This window comes from Liolophura sinensis, chromosome 13 (assembly GCF_032854445.1).
Source record: "Liolophura sinensis isolate JHLJ2023 chromosome 13, CUHK_Ljap_v2, whole genome shotgun sequence".
NCBI classification, from domain to species: domain Eukaryota; kingdom Metazoa; phylum Mollusca; class Polyplacophora; order Chitonida; family Chitonidae; genus Liolophura; species Liolophura sinensis.
In genome coordinates, this window is record NC_088307.1 from 2,416,508 (window position 1) to 2,438,364 (window position 21,857).

A 21,857-nucleotide genomic window follows, 5' to 3' on the forward strand; every position below is an offset into this window, starting at 1 on the left:
ACACAGGAACTGATATATCTGTGTATATGCACACGTACGTCTACCAAACAGCTATCAGTCACACTTGTCATATACCATGTTAGTCACCCTGATTGTGAGACATGTACATGTACCATCCAATTTCTGGAAACAGATAGGGCTGTGTGCAACCATTGTGTAAACTGTAACTCCTCACAGACCATTAACTTCCTTGTTCCATGGAGGATTTAAATCGCCAAACAAACTTGGATACAGAAAGGCCTATTGTGTTGACACAGTGAGAGTTTGTTGAATGGATCTGTATAGTGGCCACCTCTTCTGGCTAGGAACGCTGATAATAAAGCCAGTCTTTATGAGCAGAAAACAACTTCAAGTATATGTTCTCTGGAATTACTGAGAATCTTGAAGCTATTTATGACATGTGCCCACACTGATGGGTATTGGTATATGTTACTGATATCTGTCTGTACAAGAATAGAGAAATTCCTGGAAAATAACCTCCTCAGAAAATCCCGCAAACATGTGCTTAATAAGCCTTTCTGAAAAGCACACGAGTGTTTAAAATCTTGTGGCAGTAAGTAAAATTTAAAGGAAATCCTGTTCTTTCTCAAATCAACTCGATATGCTGCAGAATTTGTGGAAAACAGTGTAATTTTGCCACTGCAATACTGGCAGAAAGCAATTCAGCCTCCCTAAAAACTACATGAGCTACTTACAGACTTAAAGTCTCTTGACTCTTTCAGTAACAATTAAGAAATCCTATTCCCTGTAATCAAGTTGTTACCACACAGACTTTGCTGGAAAAACAGTCCATTGTAATCCTGCCAGGAACCCTGCTGGCCGGCTCATCCTATATACACTCCTGAGGAACATCCAAGAAATGCCAGGCTGGAGCACAAATCAGGGGTGTACATCCACGCATCTGACTACAATAACAGTTGGTTGTTAACAATAGACCATATGTATGTGTATATATGTACATCCACAGACTTATTCCTTATGGACATCTCTCCCAGACAATCCAAGTGGTTCATAATGTAAAGGGCAGGCCCACATGCAGACTAGATGAACCCTGGGCTGTCTGGCTGACACTGAGAGCTGTATTCTGAGTGCAGGCTACTTGTGCCACTACCAGTGATGGAGGGGGAGGGGGGTGCACAGTTGTCAGAATAGCCAGCCTCCTCAGAGGAATCAAGACCTAGAGGTACCAGTACTACCACCACTACCAGAGGAGAGGTGGTGGTAGTGTGCAGTCCCCAGAATAGCCAGCCTCCTTAGAGGAATGAAGAGGGACTGATAGATTGGAAGGGGTGGTGTAGAGTTGTCATAACAGCCAGCGCACTAAGAGAAAACAAGGCCTTGGACTTGTAGGTGTACCATCACCAATGATTAAGAGGTTAAAGGAGCAGGGGGAGGTGCGGTTGTCAGAATAGCCAACCTCCTTAGAGATGAAACAAGACCCAGAGGCAGAGATGTTCTTACAGCAACTGTTTGTGAGATGATGGATGATTGTCTCTCCTCCACCCTCCCCTCTCTAAACAGTGCATAAGTTCTCTGGCTGTGGCTTGAGAAGCTACCTATTGTCCAATTTACAAAGTTTAACTACATTTAGTATCAGTCTTCTTGTGACTCATGATGGTGTGTGGTGTGTGTGTGTGTGTGTGGGGGGGGGGGGGTCGTCTGATGTTAGAGTCAGAATTCCAAGGGTAATCAGAATCTCTGGCCATTATTACAGCGATTGTCTGGGCCTGAATGATGAACACAGGTCTCCGAACTACAGTTAATGTCTGCAATAGGAACCATCCAGTCTCCACCAGTCATTGGGACATGTAACTTAGCAGATCTATAGCTTGCAGTCTAAAGCCCTTGACTTGTCCATAACCGCTGATGGAAACACAGACTGTATTATCAGCGTAAAGACAAAATGGGACATAAACCACCAATAAATCCTGGGGTAAGAAACGGATGGTTTTGAATTTCTTGACCTTACGACCTTTTCCTCTATAATAAAATGTACATGGCTGTACTTAACAGCGATGTCATATATTTTGTCACTGTTACAATCAGACATTAATGGTACAATGGAAATGTCTCAGCTAAAAGATGAAGAATAATTTCCACATTTAATATCCACATGAAATCTTTAATGCCACATCTGGGAAAAAAACCCAACTAATGTGCATCATGCAGATTGACTACAGAGTCATCTATAGCATACATAAAACGAAGCTGTATCTCCAGGGGATTTAACAAAAAACAAGAGATAATCCCCAATAATTATGGTGGTTCAGAAACTACTGAGGTGGTCTCGCATTCCATCCACTGTAAATAAGGCACACATGTGCATGATGTGTGCTGCTAATGTGGAATATGGACCAAGTAAGGCTAATACTTTTCTCAAGAGCCTGTAACTTTGTCAGTTGAAAGCTGGGGAATATATCCTCCCTGCCAAAGCCCATAGGGACCATGCATAACAAAATATGATGCCTGCAAGACGACTTTTTTTCATTCCCCTTTTAACTGAAACTACGCAATATTCTTTTGGACAGGAGACCATTAGATTTGAACATGTCAGTGTAAAATCTGTTCTCACCTCCCCGGTATTGCTGTTATTTTTACAGACCACAGGTATACACTGATTGAGTAGCAGCAGGCAAGCATGGGGGTGGGAGATGAGCTGAGGGGGTTTGCTGAGAAATGTGGGCGGCTTCCTGGACCACTTCACAGCTCATCACCCCCACAGCTCTCACTCATGTGCTTGTTAAAGCGTTCCACGTTATACTCACTCACAAGATACCCACAAGATACAAGATATTGTATCTTTGTTACAACACGCTTCTTCCACCACAGTTATTTGGAACATGGTGAGGTTTATGGCGTAGTACAACTGATTTGATGACTAGTTGTATACACAGTTATAGTACAGATTCCTAGCATTTATATTCATGACATTTTTCAATGCTTTCTTGAGCTTCTGTTCCTACTGTCGGAACAGCAAATTGTCGAAGAAAAATGTCATTCATACCCTCTTCAGCCTTTCTAAAATTAGCATACTCAGTCTAAAATGAAATGCATGTCCATGTAGACTGTTGGCAGCGATATTGTCACGTGTTAAAACTGTTTTGTTCCTTACTATTCATATTCTTTAGATATCACCAACAAGCCAAGTTAGTCAGACACTTTGCATATAGGTACTCTGACTGCCTTGCTCCACTAGGCAGATTTAACCGATCCAACTCATTCAAACTGGCTGATGAATATAAATAAATACATGCAGTACATTCAATCAAATACTCGTTTTCCTTAATGATGGACTGCAAAGAGGAAGCAACAATATTCAAAGATTGTTCACATCGACTTATACAGCATTATGGTGGGAGGAAACCGGGCAGAACCCACGACCCACCTTTTCATGCACGGCTAGGAAGAGGAAGTCAGTTGAGAAGTCAAAATACTTCTTGGAACATTCAACCACATCCTCAAGTTGATCTGTCATATGTATAAAAGCTCTTATAAAAGCCAGTCTTTTCTGATTGGCATGTCAGAAAGTTTCAATATGGTGGGAGGAAACCGGGCAGAACCCACGACCCACCTTTTCATGCACGGCTAAAGAGGAAGTCAGTTGTGAAGTCAAAATACTTCTTGGAACATTCAACCACATCCTCAAGTTGATCTGTCATATGTATAAAAGCTCTTATAAAAGCCAGTCTATTCTGACTGGCATGTCAGAAAGTTTCAATATGGTGGGAGGAAACCGGGCAGAACCCACGACCCACCTTTTCATGCACGGCTAAAGAGGAAGTCAGTTGTGAAGTCAAAATACTTCTTGGAACATTCAACCACATCCTCAAGTTGATCTGTCATATGTATAAAAGCTCTTATAAAAGCCAGTCTATTCTGACTGGCATGTCAGAAAGTTTCAATATGGTGGGAGGAAACCGGGCAGAACCCACGACCCACCTTTTCATGCACGGCTAAAGAGGAAGTCAGTTGAGAAGTCAAAATACTTCTTGGAACATTCAACCACATCCTCAAGTTGATCTGTCATATGTATAAAAGCTCTTATAAAAGCCAGTTTATTCTGACTGGCATGTCAGAAAGTTTCAATATGGTGGGAGGAAACCGGGCAGAACCCACGACCCACCTTTTCATGCACAGCTAAAGAGGAAGTCAGTTGAGAAGTCAAAATACTTCTTGGAACATTCAACCACATCCTCAAGTTGATCTGTCATATGTATAAAAGCTCTTATAAAAGCCAGTCTATTCTGACTGGCATGTCAGAAAGTTTCAATTTGCATAAATGCTTTCCCAAGTTGAGGAGGTAAGCTTAAGATCTAGAAGGAAGATTTTGCATCGCTGCTCAATCAATGCAATGGATGGAGTGACAAAAAGCTTACTGACATACTGTGTACACATGTACATGTAGTGTCAGACTTGGTTTAATGCAGATGCCTACATGTATAGTCAGACTCAATTTGACATTTTTACACTCTCTAAAGCAATTGACATGAATGAGCAGATCAAATTCGCTCAGCCTACATTTGGCACATTAGCCTAATTTGCTAGATTAATCTGACATATCCTCAGTAGTTGTAAGTAAACAGAAGTAGGCCATTTCACACAGTCAAGATAGACTTAATAAAAATGTGAACTGGGGGGAGGGTAGTGGTGGGTGGAGAGACAGGAAATGTAATTAACCCAGTTGAGGACACAAAATCTGTAACACTTAGATAATCAACCACTTCAAGGTTGAGGGGGATGGGGGGTGGAGTGTTGAGGGGGAAGGGGGTTGGAGGGTTGAGGGGGAAGGGGGGTTGAGGGGGAGAGGCAGTACTATAGCAGAGCTACAAAATCAAGGATAATACTGTTAGAGCAGACCTTAGTTTAAGACTATAAACCTGTGAAATAGAGAACATAGAAAGGTTATGGGTCAACAATGTACATGTAGGGTGGTTAGACTGTGACTATTAATATTGCGGTCAGCTGAAGCATTGCTAGCACGGGTGCACATGTACTAATATGTACCTACAGCTTCATATTTTGGAAGATACATGCACGTGGACTTTATCAAAAAATATAGCTTATTTGTATGTAGGTAAATGTACCTTCATAAAACCTATTTCACTGATGGAACAAGACACTGGGATTCTGGATTGAACATCAAGCCACACTGAATGGACACAGGACATGATGGCCCACCCAGTCACAGTGTACAGACACAGGGCATGATAGCCCACCCAGTCACAGTATGCAAACATTAGATCTAGCAGTACTTGGCCAATACACTTAACTGCTGAGCCAACCAGGGCAGTATCATTAAGGCAGGAACAGAGTCTTTTCCATCGAAATCAGCTGAAATTTCTTCTGCTGGGTGGGGGGGGCCTCTGTGGCTCAGTTGTGAGTTCAAGTCCAGATCACGCTGGCTTCCTCTCCGGCCGTACATGGAAAGGTCTTCCGACAGCCTGCAGATGGTCGTGGGTTTCTCTCGGGCTCTGCCTGGTTTCCTCCCACCATATTATGCTGGCTGCCGTCATATAAGTGAAATATTCTTGAGTACGGTGTAAAACACCAATGAAATAAATAAAAAAAATAAATTCTGCTGGGTAACCTCCCATGGTAATAGCATCAGCTTTAGCCATTTTGGTGAAAGATGTGACAAATCAGCTGATCAGATGAAAATTCAGCTTGCATATGGCTTTCAGTATGCAATGCACCTCACAACTCAATCCTGGTTTTCATGCTATTCAGTACAGGAAGATGTATATATATATATATATATATGTACATACAGGCTTGAATAATATTAAATATGCAAATACTACAGGTCTGCTAAAGGTATTCCTGTTTAATATAAATGTACAGGTACATGTCCTTCAATGTATTCTGTTTATTTCTTGGCAACTCCGAGGGACACGCCATACATGTATATGACACCATCACAGGTTTCCTGTACATCTGAACAGCAGCCAATCTCAATGTCTGTCCATAACAATTAACCTACATGTACATACACTTGTTATCACCGTATACAAAACCTGACACATGCAAGATTCTTCCTGGATTTACATAATTTTCTGGGAAATTCCCTGGTTACTCTATTATCATAAACATCCTGATACACTGAAACACGCACCTGTGCAAACACTACTTATTATCCTGTCACTAACACGATATGCAAATCTCCATTGAGCTGTTAATGTACAGAAAACCTTCATAACATTGAAGACATCACCTACATGTGCACGTATACAAGAAGGACCCTCCAGATGTATAAAGCTCACAGCATAATAGGGACAAACTACTAGAAATGCGGCAGGAGCTGGATTTGAACCAGTGGAGTAGGAAACGACAGGCAACTGATGACCATGCAGATCTTTGACTTTTAACCACTGTATCCTATATGATTTCCAAGCTCTATCACCTTCAGTACATGAAATCTATTTAAACTGGTGCTAGGTGTATGCTTACCGCATGTGTTCTGACCACCAAGAAAAGCTAAAGTCTGCCATGAAAGCCACACAAAAGCTCATTTCAGCCCATGAATCCACATGTGACCTGTCCCTAGACCTTGGGGAAGAACAATTTCTTTGTAAACTGATCAAGCATCTTTAAATAAATAAAGGTATTATTATTATAATATTAACAAAACACCATTTTTGGAACATAATGCCTTGACCAGTGCTTTACATGCTGTTATATGGGTCTCCGCCGGTGCAATCAACTACTGATAAGCATTCATCCTGTTGATCAACCGAACAGCCCCTAATCCATGGGGTTGTGATTTCAAATCCAGCTCTTGCTGGTTCAGCTGCGACTTCAAGTCAGGAGCTTTGTCTGGACTGTGGACAAGTCCGGGTGGTTGTTTATTCCAGGCCCTCTGATTTCTTCTGTCCATAAAAACTGACCACCCATAAAACAAGCAAAAAACTGTTATGCATACAGCCACAACCGCCTGCAAAAAGTTGATATTTATTGTTGCATTCACTGTATTTGTTAAGTGAATGGCCCATGTTAAAAGATATGATGTCAAAAATCTGTTTGAACAACTGACCATAGGACAGACAGGCTGGTTGCTGTTGTACAGCTAGAAATGCTTGCGTGTATCGTTGAGCAGCAAATAATGTGCACTAAACGCTGTTACAGAGCCACAAAGGTATCTGAATACTGAAGTGGCCCAGACAAGAAACAACTGATCATAATTTACCATGACAATCCAGACTGATTCCTCCAACCAATCAGTATAGCCCAGCTACCATTGTCCAACCACAGGGCAGGGTTACAGCTGTCTGCTGATCTCAACCTCTTGAGAACCAGACCAGCCATTAGAGAAGTTGGCAACTGAACAAAACTCTTCGCACCCCTGAGACAATAAAACTTGTTATTCCAGAGCAGACTATGTCCAGAGAGGATTTCTGGCTTCCTCTGTGGGTTTGTTCATACAATGACTACTTCCTTACAGTGGCAGAGTTTATCATGCGATGCAGAGCTCAAAAGTAGACAGGGCTTTGTGTATTGTCCAATGACTTGAACTCGGGAAGTTGAGTACATTTGTACAAGACACAAGACTATCATGGCTTCCATCAATTTAATACCAAGACATTTTTTTTCATAAAGATTATTTGATGGTTAAAAAGGTTAATAACGCTTACTGGATTTCACATAATTTATACATATGATATACATCGGTAATGATGTGTACTGCTGTATATCAATTTCAAGGTCAAACAACGTGTACACATCCTGATGTACTGTGATGAACCCAAAATATTTTGAACAGCCGGTTTCATCGGCTTGCAATGCAAAAGCTTTGACAGCAAGATCCACAGATTAACTTGAAATTTGAGTAAACTTACTGTAATAACTAATAATTCATTAATTCTTGATATCCTAGTATTCAATATAAAACCTATATCTAGACTAATTGCACACGTACATGTACAAAAGTACAATTTCCTGTAGGTTACTTCCAGTGTGTGTTACAAATACGTGTAGCTAGATAATTGCTTCACAGAAGTACATGGACTGCTCAGGTTAACACTTGAAATTATTCATATATTAGATCGGAGTTTAACACTATACTCTAGATATTTAACTTATAATTAAGATGACGACGGGCATTATGGTGGAAAACCATCCCATGTACATGTACGTCTGTAAGTTGCTGGAAGACCTTCCCACAGGCAAACTGAAAGGAATCTAACATGAGCTGGACTTGAACTCACAGCGATCACATTGGTGAGGGGTGAGGGGCGAGGGGCTCCTCGGTCATTGTGCTGCCCTAGCACAATAACAACCATGGCATGGAGGCCCTACATGAAACGGTACAGGCACATGTACAATGTCCTACAAGCTGCTTCACCACACACATGTAAACCGGACAATCAAAACTATAATTTATACATGTAGTGTTCATATACATAGCGTATGTACAACAAAATGTCTTCAGAACAAGTGGAACTGAATAATAAGGGGGCCATGGCATGCACACCCAACTCTTTCTGGATCCCCTCCCTCCCCATCAACAGAAATGTGACCCCTGCCCCTGAGGGAATACCTAATAACTGCTCTATCATCAGCTCTCTAGGGTTTCCCCAGGGTGCACATTACATGTATGTGAGTGTGCAGGGGGTTCAACTATGGGCCAAGGCTTAGCACCCAGCTACCTACAGAACCTGAGCTAAGCTACATACAGGTTCAATCATGGGCCTGGATAAGCAAGCTACCATAACAGAATCCACAACACTGGAACTCTTGAGTACTGGAACCATGAACATTGGAACACTAAGAAAAAAAACCCCTTACATATTTCCTCCACCTCTCTGTATACAAACTGGATTTTTTTGTGTGTGTGTGAAATGTAAGTGTGTGTGTGTTGGGGGTGGGGGTGGGGGGTGTCTACATGTAATTTCAGTGTTTTATAAATTATGACAATATTTTGCAATATTTAATTAAGAATTAAAAAAAGGAAGACGCAGTGGGCATGAACTAGGCTAGGTTCATTATTTTTGGGCTTGTATCCTTAACACCTGATTCCATGGTTGCAATTTCATAGTCGGGGAATATTGATCTTCAGGGTCACAGAAGCATACAGACTTTTAATCACTGAGTCCTGGAACTCAAGACAATTCAACTCACATGACGGCCAGCATTATGGAAGGAGGAAACAGGGCATGTATGTGGTGTTAAAAATTTACACCACAGGATGTGGTTCACCACCATTCAGGCTGAGCCTTCTAATTAAATTTATTACAGTCATTAAAAATGACATTAAAAAAATTAAAAAAAAAAACCCAAAGCAAACAAACAAGATACACAAAAACCAAATCTGAATTCTAATACTTACAGTATTATATGTGTTTGTATATATGTACACACTTTCTTCATACTGACAAGTGTTACGATAACAATGCACATATTTTGGTGGAAAATGTTTTTTTTTTTTTGTAATATTACCCACTACATTAATAATTTTCCCCACCATAAATTCAATAGTGATGTCAAGCTTTACATTAATGTTTCAACAAAAAAAGTTCACCAGCAACAATAAATCCTTTTATACTTGGAAGAAAGTGTTTGTAAAATCAAGGCTCTCCACAATGCACCATTTACTGCCATACACAACTCAAGGGAAGTTACTCTAGAAATACAAATCATCAGAGTCAGGGGAGAGAACTTTTGAACACCATGGTTCATTCAAATGAAACATCTTCAATGTGTAGTAGTGAACGTAGCATTAAAGTCATACATATGCATGTAAGTAATACTGATGTATTTTTTCAAGTTTTAATAAGTATTTTTAGGTTCAGTAATGTTGATGCCTTTGGTAACGACTACTCTATCAAAACTGAAAGCAAATCAGAGTAGGGTATGTACATGTAACACAGTAACAAAACTGCACCAGTAACCACAGCATCTGTTTTTGCCTTTTCTGTTTTACTATTAAATAACGGGGATAAAAGAATCAGTACTTACGTCATCTTTTTCAACCAGCTTTTCCACTTTGGTGCCTTCATTCATGCTGTTGTGGCGCATCAGCCCGGATTTACCTCCCTTGCCATTATTTCGGTGCGTCTTGACAGGGGACAGTGCCTGGTTACTGGAGGGCCGTCGCTTGATAAGCACCTTAAAATCATCACGGAACGACCTGGCCTTCTTTAACACCTTTGAGCTGGATTTATCTGTACGAATGAGAACAGACATGAGGGAATTCTTACTAATGACTAAATGACCTAAAATGAGGCCCAAAACAATGTACTCCTCCTAATGGCAAACAAATTTTGACAAGTAGTGCTCTGGTTTCTAAAAACTTACATTTTCCTGCAGGATATCATCATATCTTCCAAACAAACATCACAACAGCTTTTCACCACCTACAGAGCTCAAGTAAATCAAGTAAAATGTACAACTTAGTCTTGGGCGAAACCTTAGGTCATTTTCAACCAATAGTTTGAAACATTTTGACAAAACTATGAGGCATGGAGACATAATTTGCAAAGTTTTATGAAGCCTACATCTTTAGTCACAAACAAATCATTTTTAGCATCATTTTAATCATAATTGTGTGCATAAATTTCAGTGAAAAAAGCACCTCAGTGGTTGAAAAGGTTGAAGATTTACAGTACACACATGTATATATAAAGTCTGATTTATTTATTTACTTATTTATTTGAATTATGTTATACGCTGTACTCAAGAATATTTCACTGATAAGATAGTGACCAGCATTATGGTGGGAGGAAACTATAAATTCTGAAATATTCCCCATAATTCCCAATCAGGAAAATCGCCCATGGCAAACGGTACATGTAGCATGTATAACATTTGACAGATCGCAAAGACTGACCCTCAGACAGAGCAACTGAGTACAGAGATCACTGTCACAGCTGAAAATGAAATGTACATCTGAACTATTTTGTGTACAATTCTCTTGGTTTCACACACACAACTTGGATGTGTAAGATCTGGTATACAGTGTTTATGATTGATTTATGGTTGATCAGCACTCCCTGCAGACATGTGCATTGTTCAAACCAAACAGAGGATGGGGAAAGGGACCATCTCCCACTCACTTGGTTTGTTTTCTGTATGTAAGGGATTCCAGCCAGCAGGGGAGCAAGAAGGGTTTGGTAATGGGCCGTCTCCCACTACCCAACTTCTGCTGGTTGAGACAGCACTACTGGTTGTGTTATTGCTTTTTGTATGTATGAATATATGTACCTTCACTTTCCAAACTACATGATGCTTTTTGTTTTATATATGTACTGATGCATTTTTGATTGGACTCTGAAGCACATATTTTTTTCTCTGCGAGGGCCTTGGGGAAGAACAGTTTCATTGTAAATTGGTCAAGCTACCTTCGATAAATACAGACATTATTAATGCACTAAAGTTTTGTATCTGTACATGTATAGAGGACAACCAGGAACATGTGTTAATGATCTACACAAGCATCACTCGAAGCAGGGGAGAAACAAACTTCATGGTTACCTCACTTAATGCCAAATCACTTCTTAGATGAGAACTACAAAATCATTTTCACAAACACATGGGTCATAAAAATGTGAACATGTCAAAAATACCACAAAAGTAAAATGCCATTCACCTGCATCTAAATTTATCACTCTGAGCTAACCTGGCCAAAGCATCCCACTGGCATGATACTAGCTCACACACCTTCAACAGATTCCCCTCTAGCATTCCACTACTACATGTCTTCCAGTGAATAATGACTTGTTACGGTAATAAATAAAAAATAAAAAAAATAAAAAACCCAATGAATAAAAAACAAAACAAAAACTGAAACATTCAAGTACTTTTACAAAGATAGACAAAAATGTGGATATAAAATATGAAGTCTATACATATTTGTCTCTTCAGCCAGTGAAAACTAGGCTATGCCTTCCACTAGGTGTATTTCCATGTAGCTCAGTTTTCCATGTACGTCATTAAATCCTACACAAACCTCCCACTCATCTGTACCCAGATTAACCCAACAGCATACCGTAACGTAAACTCTGCACTGCAACTACATGTAACTATTAAATGTCATTCGTAGCCATGTAATTCGATTTTGATGATTGGGTTTACATCTACAATTAAGTGTAAAATCTGCAGGTCAAGACACAGCAAATTTCACAGAATATGCTAAAATATGAACACACTATTAAACACAGCAAAGGGTATACAGTAACATGTTGAACAGCCAAGGAATCAAAGTTTGGCTAGTCAACTGTACATACATGTACGTCATACTGTATTTACGTGTAACTTAGATGTATGTACATGTGCGAGTACACAAAACCTAAATGTAGATTTTTGTGAAGTTAGATATAAATGCTTGGCTAAACACTTGTTGCTAGGAATACAGAATAAATGTACATGCACGGTGCCAATGTAGACTCATTCCTCCCACTCCTCTAGGGCCTCCATCATGAATGGGCCAGTAGAGCAGACTAAGGTCATGTGATGATATTACCACAACCAGCTCAGTGATTGGCTGCCCTGCCATCAATGGTGAGTGTTTCAGAGAAGACATGGACCAGTTGACTAGTGAAGCCTTGGACTGAAGCTGCAGATATCCTAACCAGTCTGTACAACCATGCAGTAACATATACAAGTACTTAATACAGTAGTTAGACTAAGGGGTTTTGGTAGAGACCTTTATTTGATTTTTTTTAACAAGAATTAATCCTATGATGAGACATAAAGTACAATGGTGATGTTGGTATTATTCAGAGCAATTAATCCTGTTGAAGATTTTGTCAGTTGATTTCTTAACAGTTAATTGCTGAACACGCAAACATGCCAAAAAGATACATGAGGAGCTTCATTTGATTTCTTATCAATTATAGTTTCGAAACTGTGCTCATACAGCTTCGCATAATGATAAAGATGTTCAACAAGCAGACATAATGGTCACAAAAAACTTTTGTTAACAGTTTCAATCAAAGAACTGGCCAATTTGGACAATATTTTATAACACTGAAGAGAGAAAACTGTTTCCTTAACACATGTGCAGGTATTTGTCACTGGGAACATACAAGTAGGCAACAACACTGCCAATGAAAATGGTCTTTCCCCCGCCCCCCCCCCCCCCCCCCCCCCCACCATTTTAGCGGAGCACTCCTGTATGCAGGACTACACCTGGAACATATATTTAAACAAGAAAAACAGCATGTACATATATACATGTATGTGTTTCTTGAGAGAATGGTCACCAAGGACTTCTTTCTGATAAATGAACATTTGTACAATGTATACCTTTATTTTTACACAAAATCCCAGAAAATCTAAAATATCACATGAAGCAGGCCCAGTTAACGGAGAGGTCCAAAATGAGCCATATTTCATCAGCTACTGACAACCTGTCACTTCTCTCATTGGAGGATAGGGTAGGCATTCTCAGAACCCTTAGCTCATACAATACAGACCATCAGTTTTACCATGCTTCTAGCCTGGCCAATCTACCAACTGTCGGATGGATCATTTCTGCCCGTCAATCAAATGAAGAGTAATAAATAACTCAGAGAGAGAAATTGGAGAAATGCTCGGCAGTGCTCTTATGCCCACAAGTTTCCATGTCTTGAAAGAGCAAGTTTATATTAATTGTATAGGTACTTTGCGAGTTTGAACCCAGGAAATCCATAGTACTGGAATACAGGCATATCATAGGAATGCTGCCTTGAGCTTTCAGAATTACTAATTAAATGTATCTATCTATTTGATTGTTATTTCATGTTGTACTCAAGAATATTTCACTTATACAAACAGCAATAAGCATTATGGTAGGAGGAAGATTGAAAGAGCCCTCGGGAAACCTATGGCCATGCGTAGGGATGCCAGCTGACCTTCCAATGTAGGGCCTATGACTGGAGAGGAAGCCACCATGAGCTGGACTTGAACTCACAACGACAACATTTGTGGCTCCTGAGTCATTGTGCTACACGGACTTGCTAACCACTCAGTCATGAAGGCCCCTTTGAAGTTGGAGATTCTTACTAACATTCCACTAAATGTGCACACATTATAACAATTTGGAATGTAACTAGCAAGTCAGCGTACTATCAAAATTACACAATTTTTAATTTAACAAGACATAAGACACTTTATTAAATGCACAGCTTGACATCAAATCTACTAGTGCAGATGACAAGTCTGCTCTTGAAGTTGTCCTTGTTTCACACATGTACTTCCATGCAAAGTTTACCTGAGGATGACACAATAAATGCAATGTCAACAGCTGATGACACGTCTGCCTTTAAAGTTTATCTTAATTTGCATTCGTACATGAACATAAGTTTACTACCTGTGGGCATTGTCCTTAATATATGTTAAATATAATGCAATAAAAAGGTTGTCTTAATTAAAATTTAAAAGGAAATGGGTTAATTTTAATGTTCTCAGTTTTAATACACAACAATTACATTACATGCAAATGTTATGCCATGTATTAGCTGTCCAAATACAAATCTGAAGTGGAAATTTCAAGCATGTTGAAGCCTTACAATGCTTAAATTAGACACCTGCTAAAAGCGTTCGAGGAGTGAAAATATGAAAAAAAGCCCCACATGGAACCATTTCATTTTTGAAGGGGCTATCAAGTTTTCTAATTATCTTACAGTCCATCTGCCAGTGCTACATTACAGACTAGTCAGAACAGCAACAACGGCCATGACAGCCAGAGCATCAGCGTCCACAGATGTGAGGTGCCCCCATGTTTGTAGTTATTTTGTAAGCTGACAAAAGTTTGAGTTATAGGGCAACGTATAGGGCTCTTGTTACAAACTGCTAATGACCTCTGACGTTTTGTCCATGCTGTTAGAGAAAACATATGCTTGTCCGATTTATCATGTTGCCATCATGGGCATGAAGCGGTGTAATGATGAGCCTTGTGTCTTGGAGGGTGTAAATCTAAGCAATGAAGTATACATGTTGAAAACTAAGATGGTAGTTCAAGGATGTCGTTTCTATCAAAGAGACAGTCCACTCATTAATCAAAGATGAGTGTATGGGTATGACTGAGCGTCAGACATCTTCCCAATTAACAAGGCAACCTTGTCCAAGCAAAAAACTAAATATTTTTCAACCCTTTTGCATGTTGGCAATATGGCATTGTTCTGTAACTTATAAAAATTTTGCTTTTTTTACAGCCTTCAAATTGGTCAACTCAACCAATGTACAAAAGTTGGTCTTACACATGTGAAAGAATTGGGAAATGGGGGTAAGGTGCCATCAAAAAGCTTTATTTACATGTCATAAAGACTTTCAACCTTCAACCTACCCTCACCCCAACTCCCTTACTCTAGAGTCGTAATGTTTAGTTTTCCTCATCTTTATCAACCTGCATATCAAAACAGAGACAGATGGTGGAAAACACACACGTCAGCTGTAAACTACCACACAATCTTAACACAACATGACTGCTGCCAAAACAACTGAGAAACTGGAGCTTTTCACAGGTACCAAAATATAACAACACACAAGTGTATGGAAAAAAAAAACTGTCTTACAGTTTTCCTTAAATTTTTTTTTTGGGGGGGGTCAAATTCCTTGTGAGAGTAACAGTGCTTGTGGTACACCATTACACTGCATTGCAGTACATGTACATAATTGCACAACAGTTGCACATGTACTTTATACCCTACGAGCGGCTGCACGTCCCTCTACATTGTATAGATCTATAATCTACTTCAACAGGTGTGACCCTAATCCTTTCACCTGTCCTCGTACAAAGGTTAATCCACATGCTGAGGACTTCAATGCTGGATGTGATGATATTATCAGACTCTGTAAACTTTCAGTTCAGGTCTTCACACAAGAACTGACAGTATGCCAATCTACATGTAATTACACTGAATACACGAGTATGTCCTTTACAACGTTTGTGTTCTTAACTTCCCTTACATGTACAGGTAAATTTAAAGTATGTACAGTAGATGTATGCCTTCAGACTCCTGCTCATGCAGGTAAGTTCACATGTCCATCATGTTCAAATACAAACATTTTTCACACTTTCATGTGACAAGTACATCATCCAGCTAATCACATCAAACAGAGAACATGCTTACCTTCTGTTTTTTGGCAATCTTTTTTAGTCAGGTAATTTATTAGTGTTAGGAACAGAAACTTATCAAACTGTATTAAAACTAACAGGTAAAATTATTGCACAAATATATGACTTCATTTACAAACTTACAAAGTCAGCGCTCAGAATGCATTATTTGGAGTTGCATTTTACAAAATGTCTTTATGTACAGTCACAATGTCACCTATAATGTTTGGGTTTATTTAACATTTAATTTTTTTTTTCTAGACATGGCAATGATACATCACTTCATAAACACATACACATGTATGTGTTTATTTTATGCCTGTTTTGGTTTTTCTTTGTGCCACAGTTTATCTATCCCTTTTGTAAGCAGTGGAAAGCCTGGAAACTATTGTGAATTTATGGTAAACAAATTCTAATTTCACAAAATAATCTGTTTTAAGTACAAAAAGGTAAAAAAAACTAGGGTACCGTATTTCACCTAAAGTTTGGTGAGTAAAAATGCACCTTCAGAAGCATGTAAAGTTTGGTGAGTAAAAATGCACCTTCAGTGTGTAAAAATGCACCTTCAGAAGCACATAAAGGCCTTAAAATGATATCTTTGATGCCAACGCTTATGTTTTCCTGATATAAAATCTTCACAAAAGTCTCTTACGTAGCCCTACAAGGTGGGTGAAACTATCCATTTTAAACAAAATGTGCAACAACAAGAAAAAAAATTACTGTGAAATACAGTAATTTGAAACCAAGGCCTCTAAATGTCACATTTTGAGAAACTTTGTTTTTAAAATATATATGTTCATGTTGTAGACACACACCAGTATGTATGAGGCCAAGCCCTATGAAAGACACATGTTTCTATGTTCCTCCATCCTAAACCTAATTCACCACAAAGTTCAAAGGATTTGATGGATGGCATTTAAAGTGTTAAAATTTGTTGACAAACAAGTCCTACTGCATCAGCGGATGGTAAGCACTTCATTCACACAGAGATGTTGCCCTGTAACAGTAATAAAAATAACTAATCCTCATGAAGGAAACACATAAATCTCCAGAGACTGACTCTAAGCTTTTTGTCTTATTTATGGGTGTAAAATGTTAATGACCTACTGCATCTGACCTCAAATTTCATCCATGCCTGAGTTACTCATTTTGCCTGAGTTTGAGAACTGTTTTGACTGTAGACAGGAGTTTGAAGTCTGTCTGGATAGTACAGGTGGGACTATACCATAGTGAAGACATGCAATCTGGGCCATAGCCAGAAAAACATTACAGGTTCTGATTCCAAACTCTAAAGGTGACATTGCGACAGCGTGCAAAAGAAATTTTATGAAATGCAACGAAATGACGCTTTCTGTGAGCTTCAGAGTCTGCGAATGAAAGAAATCTGTATGAAACTTTTTTATTGGTAAATTACCATATTACATGAACTTGTTAGTTTTAATACAGCTTGATTACTTGTAGTTTGGGTGCCCAACAGTTTGGGAGTCATAGATAGCTATGAATGATAACATAAATTACCTGAATATGCAGCTTCTGATATCAGGAACGAATCATCATCTTCATCCATAATTGTTCAGGTAAAAGTGTTCCCATTACTTACTGACGAAATGTGATGTACTCATGCTGTTCACATTTGGTTGCTGACACAAACACACGTATGTTCGTGTGGCTGTACATGCTGTTCTGGGCTCAGCTAATGCATTGCTTCAGTTGGCTTGTTCACAAGCTGAAGCTTACACATCCAATTGTACGTGTACTTAAATGCGTATAGCTCTACCAAATCTTTGAAAAGTACTGCAAGATGTACATTAAAAAGAAATGTACATACATGTATGTGCAGCACATGCTTGCATTTACATTAACAACTCATTACATGAAATTCACACAGACCAATGCACAAATTCATCTGGGAATGGACCATTCTCCAGTATAAATAGTACGATATGTACTCTGTAATTGCTTTGAGAAACCACAGATAAACCGTTCTCTCTGCACACACTGAAAAGCTTGATTAACACCATCCACTCCGAGCACATGGACTAAGGACACCAAGTACAGTACTTATTAATAATAAGTGCAGGTATGTAAAGTCTCTTGTGGTTCACCTGTAAATGAGGAATTCGAACACCAAAGATTTATGGCAACACAGCAGTATAAAATTGTCCTGGCGGCTAATTCCTGACACAGCACCTGAAGACCAGGGCCAGTATTCTGACACAAAAAGTATGTTTGTGGTCCTGATTCAAAACAATGCGCGGACTACAATATCTACCTGTGGACACAATATACACACATGCACAGTGTACATGGACATCTACATGTATGTCAAACTCAAACTCAACATGTGGTCAAGTCATTTCACACATCCTTTACATGGTCTGTTCTATCAGTGGAAAACCACAGGTTGACTGTCCATATACAGGTACGCATAATGCAATCATTGTTATCAGTGCATGGTTATCCCAGTTAAATCAGCCACAGCAAGATGACATACATATACTAATACATTTAACTGCACCTCAGACAGCTACATGTATCTTCTCCACCTACATGTACCTACATAAATCCAGGTAGCCTTACACTTTCTGCTGTATAAAGTACACAATGTGCAACTGGTCAGAGTTCAATCAAGGAAGGTAAAGTCAGGTGAGTCAATGTTATAGCATTCACTTCACATTACAGTACAGTTCCTAACATCCCGATAAATGTTTTCTATGCAACATGCATCAGGTGTTCTCTACGAAATACACAACATTTTTCATAGGGATCTGTACAGTATATGATCTAAAATTTCAGACCCAAAAAGTGCATTTTTACAAGCAAAGGAAAAAAATGTTGTTTTGGTGCAGAAACTTACATTTTTTCTGGTAGGATATGATTCAACCTTTCACACAAACCTCAACCCACCTCTCTACGATAAACCGAACGCTCAGAATCAGGCAAAATAAAGAACTCATGGACGCACTTTATGTCTGATTTACTTTTACCTAAAATGTAGTATTAAACTTGACTATTTTCTCTATGTTCTACATCATACATGTACTGTAATCATCACTAAACTGTGTACATCAGAACACACAGAGTATGACATACACTGTACACTGTTGTAACAGCAACCTAACATTCATTAACAAGTACACTGTGCCTGTAGGCAAAATTGGTAACAGGTGACTCATGTTTTTTTAAAGCTAAAATCACTTTAGTCTAGATTTCAAAGCACAAGTGTCAAAATTTTGGTTATCACTGAACATCTACCTGTAGCTGTATCAAAGTGTAACCAGATGTGAAACACTGAATTAACTGACCTGTGGTACATGTCAATCACAGATAAGGTACAGGTAGGGAACCCGTAGTCATTGATTCAGTCAGGAGGTTACAGTCTGGAAAAGCTCTGATAAGATGACACAGACAAGATAACATAAAATGTTAACAATCTAGAGCTCTACATGTACCACTTCATAGATACACAGATAAAAGACATGTGAAACCTCACAAAGATATACATTACTACCATCTGTGACCATGGCAGCTGAAATTTATTTATTTACTGATTTGCTTCAGGTGTTTTACACTGTACTCAAGACTATTTCACTTACAAGACAGTGACTGGTAAAATTGAAAGTACATGTACATGTAGTTACAGTAAGTACATGTACTTGCAATTACAGTAAATGCATGTATATGTACATGTAGCTACAGTAAGCATAATATATTGGTAAATTTATTTATTTATTTATTTATTTATTTGATTGGTGTTTTACGCCGTACTCAAGAATATTTCACTTATACAACGGCGGCCAGCATTATGGTGGGTGGAAACCGGGCACAGCCCGGGGGAAACCCATGACCAGACTGACAGACCTTCCCACTTACAGCCGGAGAGGAAGCCAGCATGAGCTGGACTTGAACTCACAACGACCGCATTGGTGAGAGGCTCCTGGGTCATTACGCTGTGCTAGCGCGCTAACCGACTGAGCCACGGAGGCCCCTATTTGTAAATGGATTGTGCTTTGTTGGTATGCCTGGGATTTGACATCACTTTCATCATTATTTGGGGCACTTAACAAAGTTGTCATGTGCATGTACACTCTGGCCCACTATGCATACTAACTCCCAGAGATCCCGCATTTCGATCCCCTGATGTTTAGCATGTCTTAAATGACACATTTTGCTTGATTCTGATACCGGTAAATGCATCTATCACCTAACAGAGCCACTTAAGACTTTTCTTGTGAAGTTCAATTAATTTCTTATCAGAAAAGCTTAAGAGTTAGCATCATTAAAGTTATCATTTTAATGCAGTTATTTTATTCTGCGTGTGTCTTTTTACATTTTATATGGCAAACTTTTTGTGAAATGCAGTAATTCCTACCCTGACAACTGACATGACCAGGTATAACATTGTCCATTATATACATAACCCTTCATTTCCCCATCCTCACTGGGGAGCTAATGAGTGACAAAAAACATGGAGGCCGAATCAAATGATGTTTGATTCAGTGGGAGCACCTGTCCTTATGCTTAACAGGTTGGGAATTGAGAGAAAACTAGTACCCTACTATAAATACTTCCCACATACCTCCAATTCTCCTGACCTTCTAAGCCAACGAGAAGACCAGAATTGCCCACAGGGCCCATGCACTAGCTATGCATGTTATATACAGTGTACATGGTGGAGTACCAACTATGAGAGATGTACACGTACAGAGACATTTCACTGGAAGAAAGCACATTTAAACTGACAGAACTATTTGCCAGACAAGCATCATAAAACAACAGTAAACAGGGTGTCTGGGAAACATAGAAAAAACAAGTACAAACACATGCATTTATTTATTGGATTGGTGTTTTACACCATACACAAGAATATTTCACTTATACGAGGGCAGCCAGCATTATGGTGGGAGGAAACTGGGCACCGGCCAAGGGATATCAATGACCATTCGCAGACTGCTGCCAGGCCTTCCCACGTACGCAAATGCATGTAAGGCAGGATGCTATCAGTATGGCATTATATATATTTGCAAACTTTGTACAGGCATATCGGATCAATATGTACATGTAGTTCAGATGACTGTAACGAAATCTCAGGTATTGTTTTTCCCCGTACATCTACTCGTCCATGGGCAAGTGCACTTGTAAATATCAGTTCTTGCTACGATTCCTAAGTCTCTTTGTGTATGTCTTTCTAAATGTATGTGACCACAATGTGGCTGAAATATTGTTGATGTGGCATTAAGTCATAATCATTCATTCTACATGTCTGAATGGGATAAATACTCAGATCTTTACATGTATATTAAAGAAAATTATGTACATGTACAACCAATTAATTTGTCAAAAAACCTGCACGTTGAAGTAGAACTGAATTTTTATGATCACTGTGAAACAAAAGGCTTGATCCTTTATGTCTCACAAACTTACCCATGATTTTGATCCATCAAACCTTGTAAATCTGTACTAAACATGAGACTAGCTGGTCCATCAGAGCTTTCATTTGAACACTTCAAATGCCACCACAATGGTCCAAAAACAACTTGGAATACCAACTCTGACTAGGTGGTTTGGGCAAGGCATGTGGTTGTTAAAACTGCACATTTCCAATTAATTCTAGTTTTGCCAGACTGGACTGCAGAAGTATCAAGAGAGACATTTCCATCTTCAGGCCTGCGAATTATCTTGCCTCGCCACTACACATGTATGCTGCTAATGGGCAAACTGCTGTCCTTAACTCCGCATTAATTTCCCCGAATCTGTTAATTTCGTTGACAGGTTTTTGTGCATTAGCTTTGTGCATGGACACCGGTCAAGCCCAGCCAAACGCTTC

The 21,857-nt window shown here is 39.2% G+C and overlaps 1 protein-coding gene across 3 annotated transcripts in view; it reads right to left on the bottom strand.

Annotated features, from left to right (window-relative positions):
* Nucleotides 1-21,857, bottom strand: part of LOC135481095 (rap guanine nucleotide exchange factor 1-like) — a 97,060-nt gene that overhangs the window by 35,435 nt on the left and 39,768 nt on the right. For all 3 annotated transcript variants that reach the window (XM_064761029.1, XM_064761028.1, XM_064761027.1), the window contains exon 2: nt 9,952-10,157. In XM_064761029.1, the coding sequence (XP_064617099.1) occupies nt 9,952-10,157 (206 nt within the window). The remainder of the gene's footprint in view (nt 1-9,951; nt 10,158-21,857) is intronic.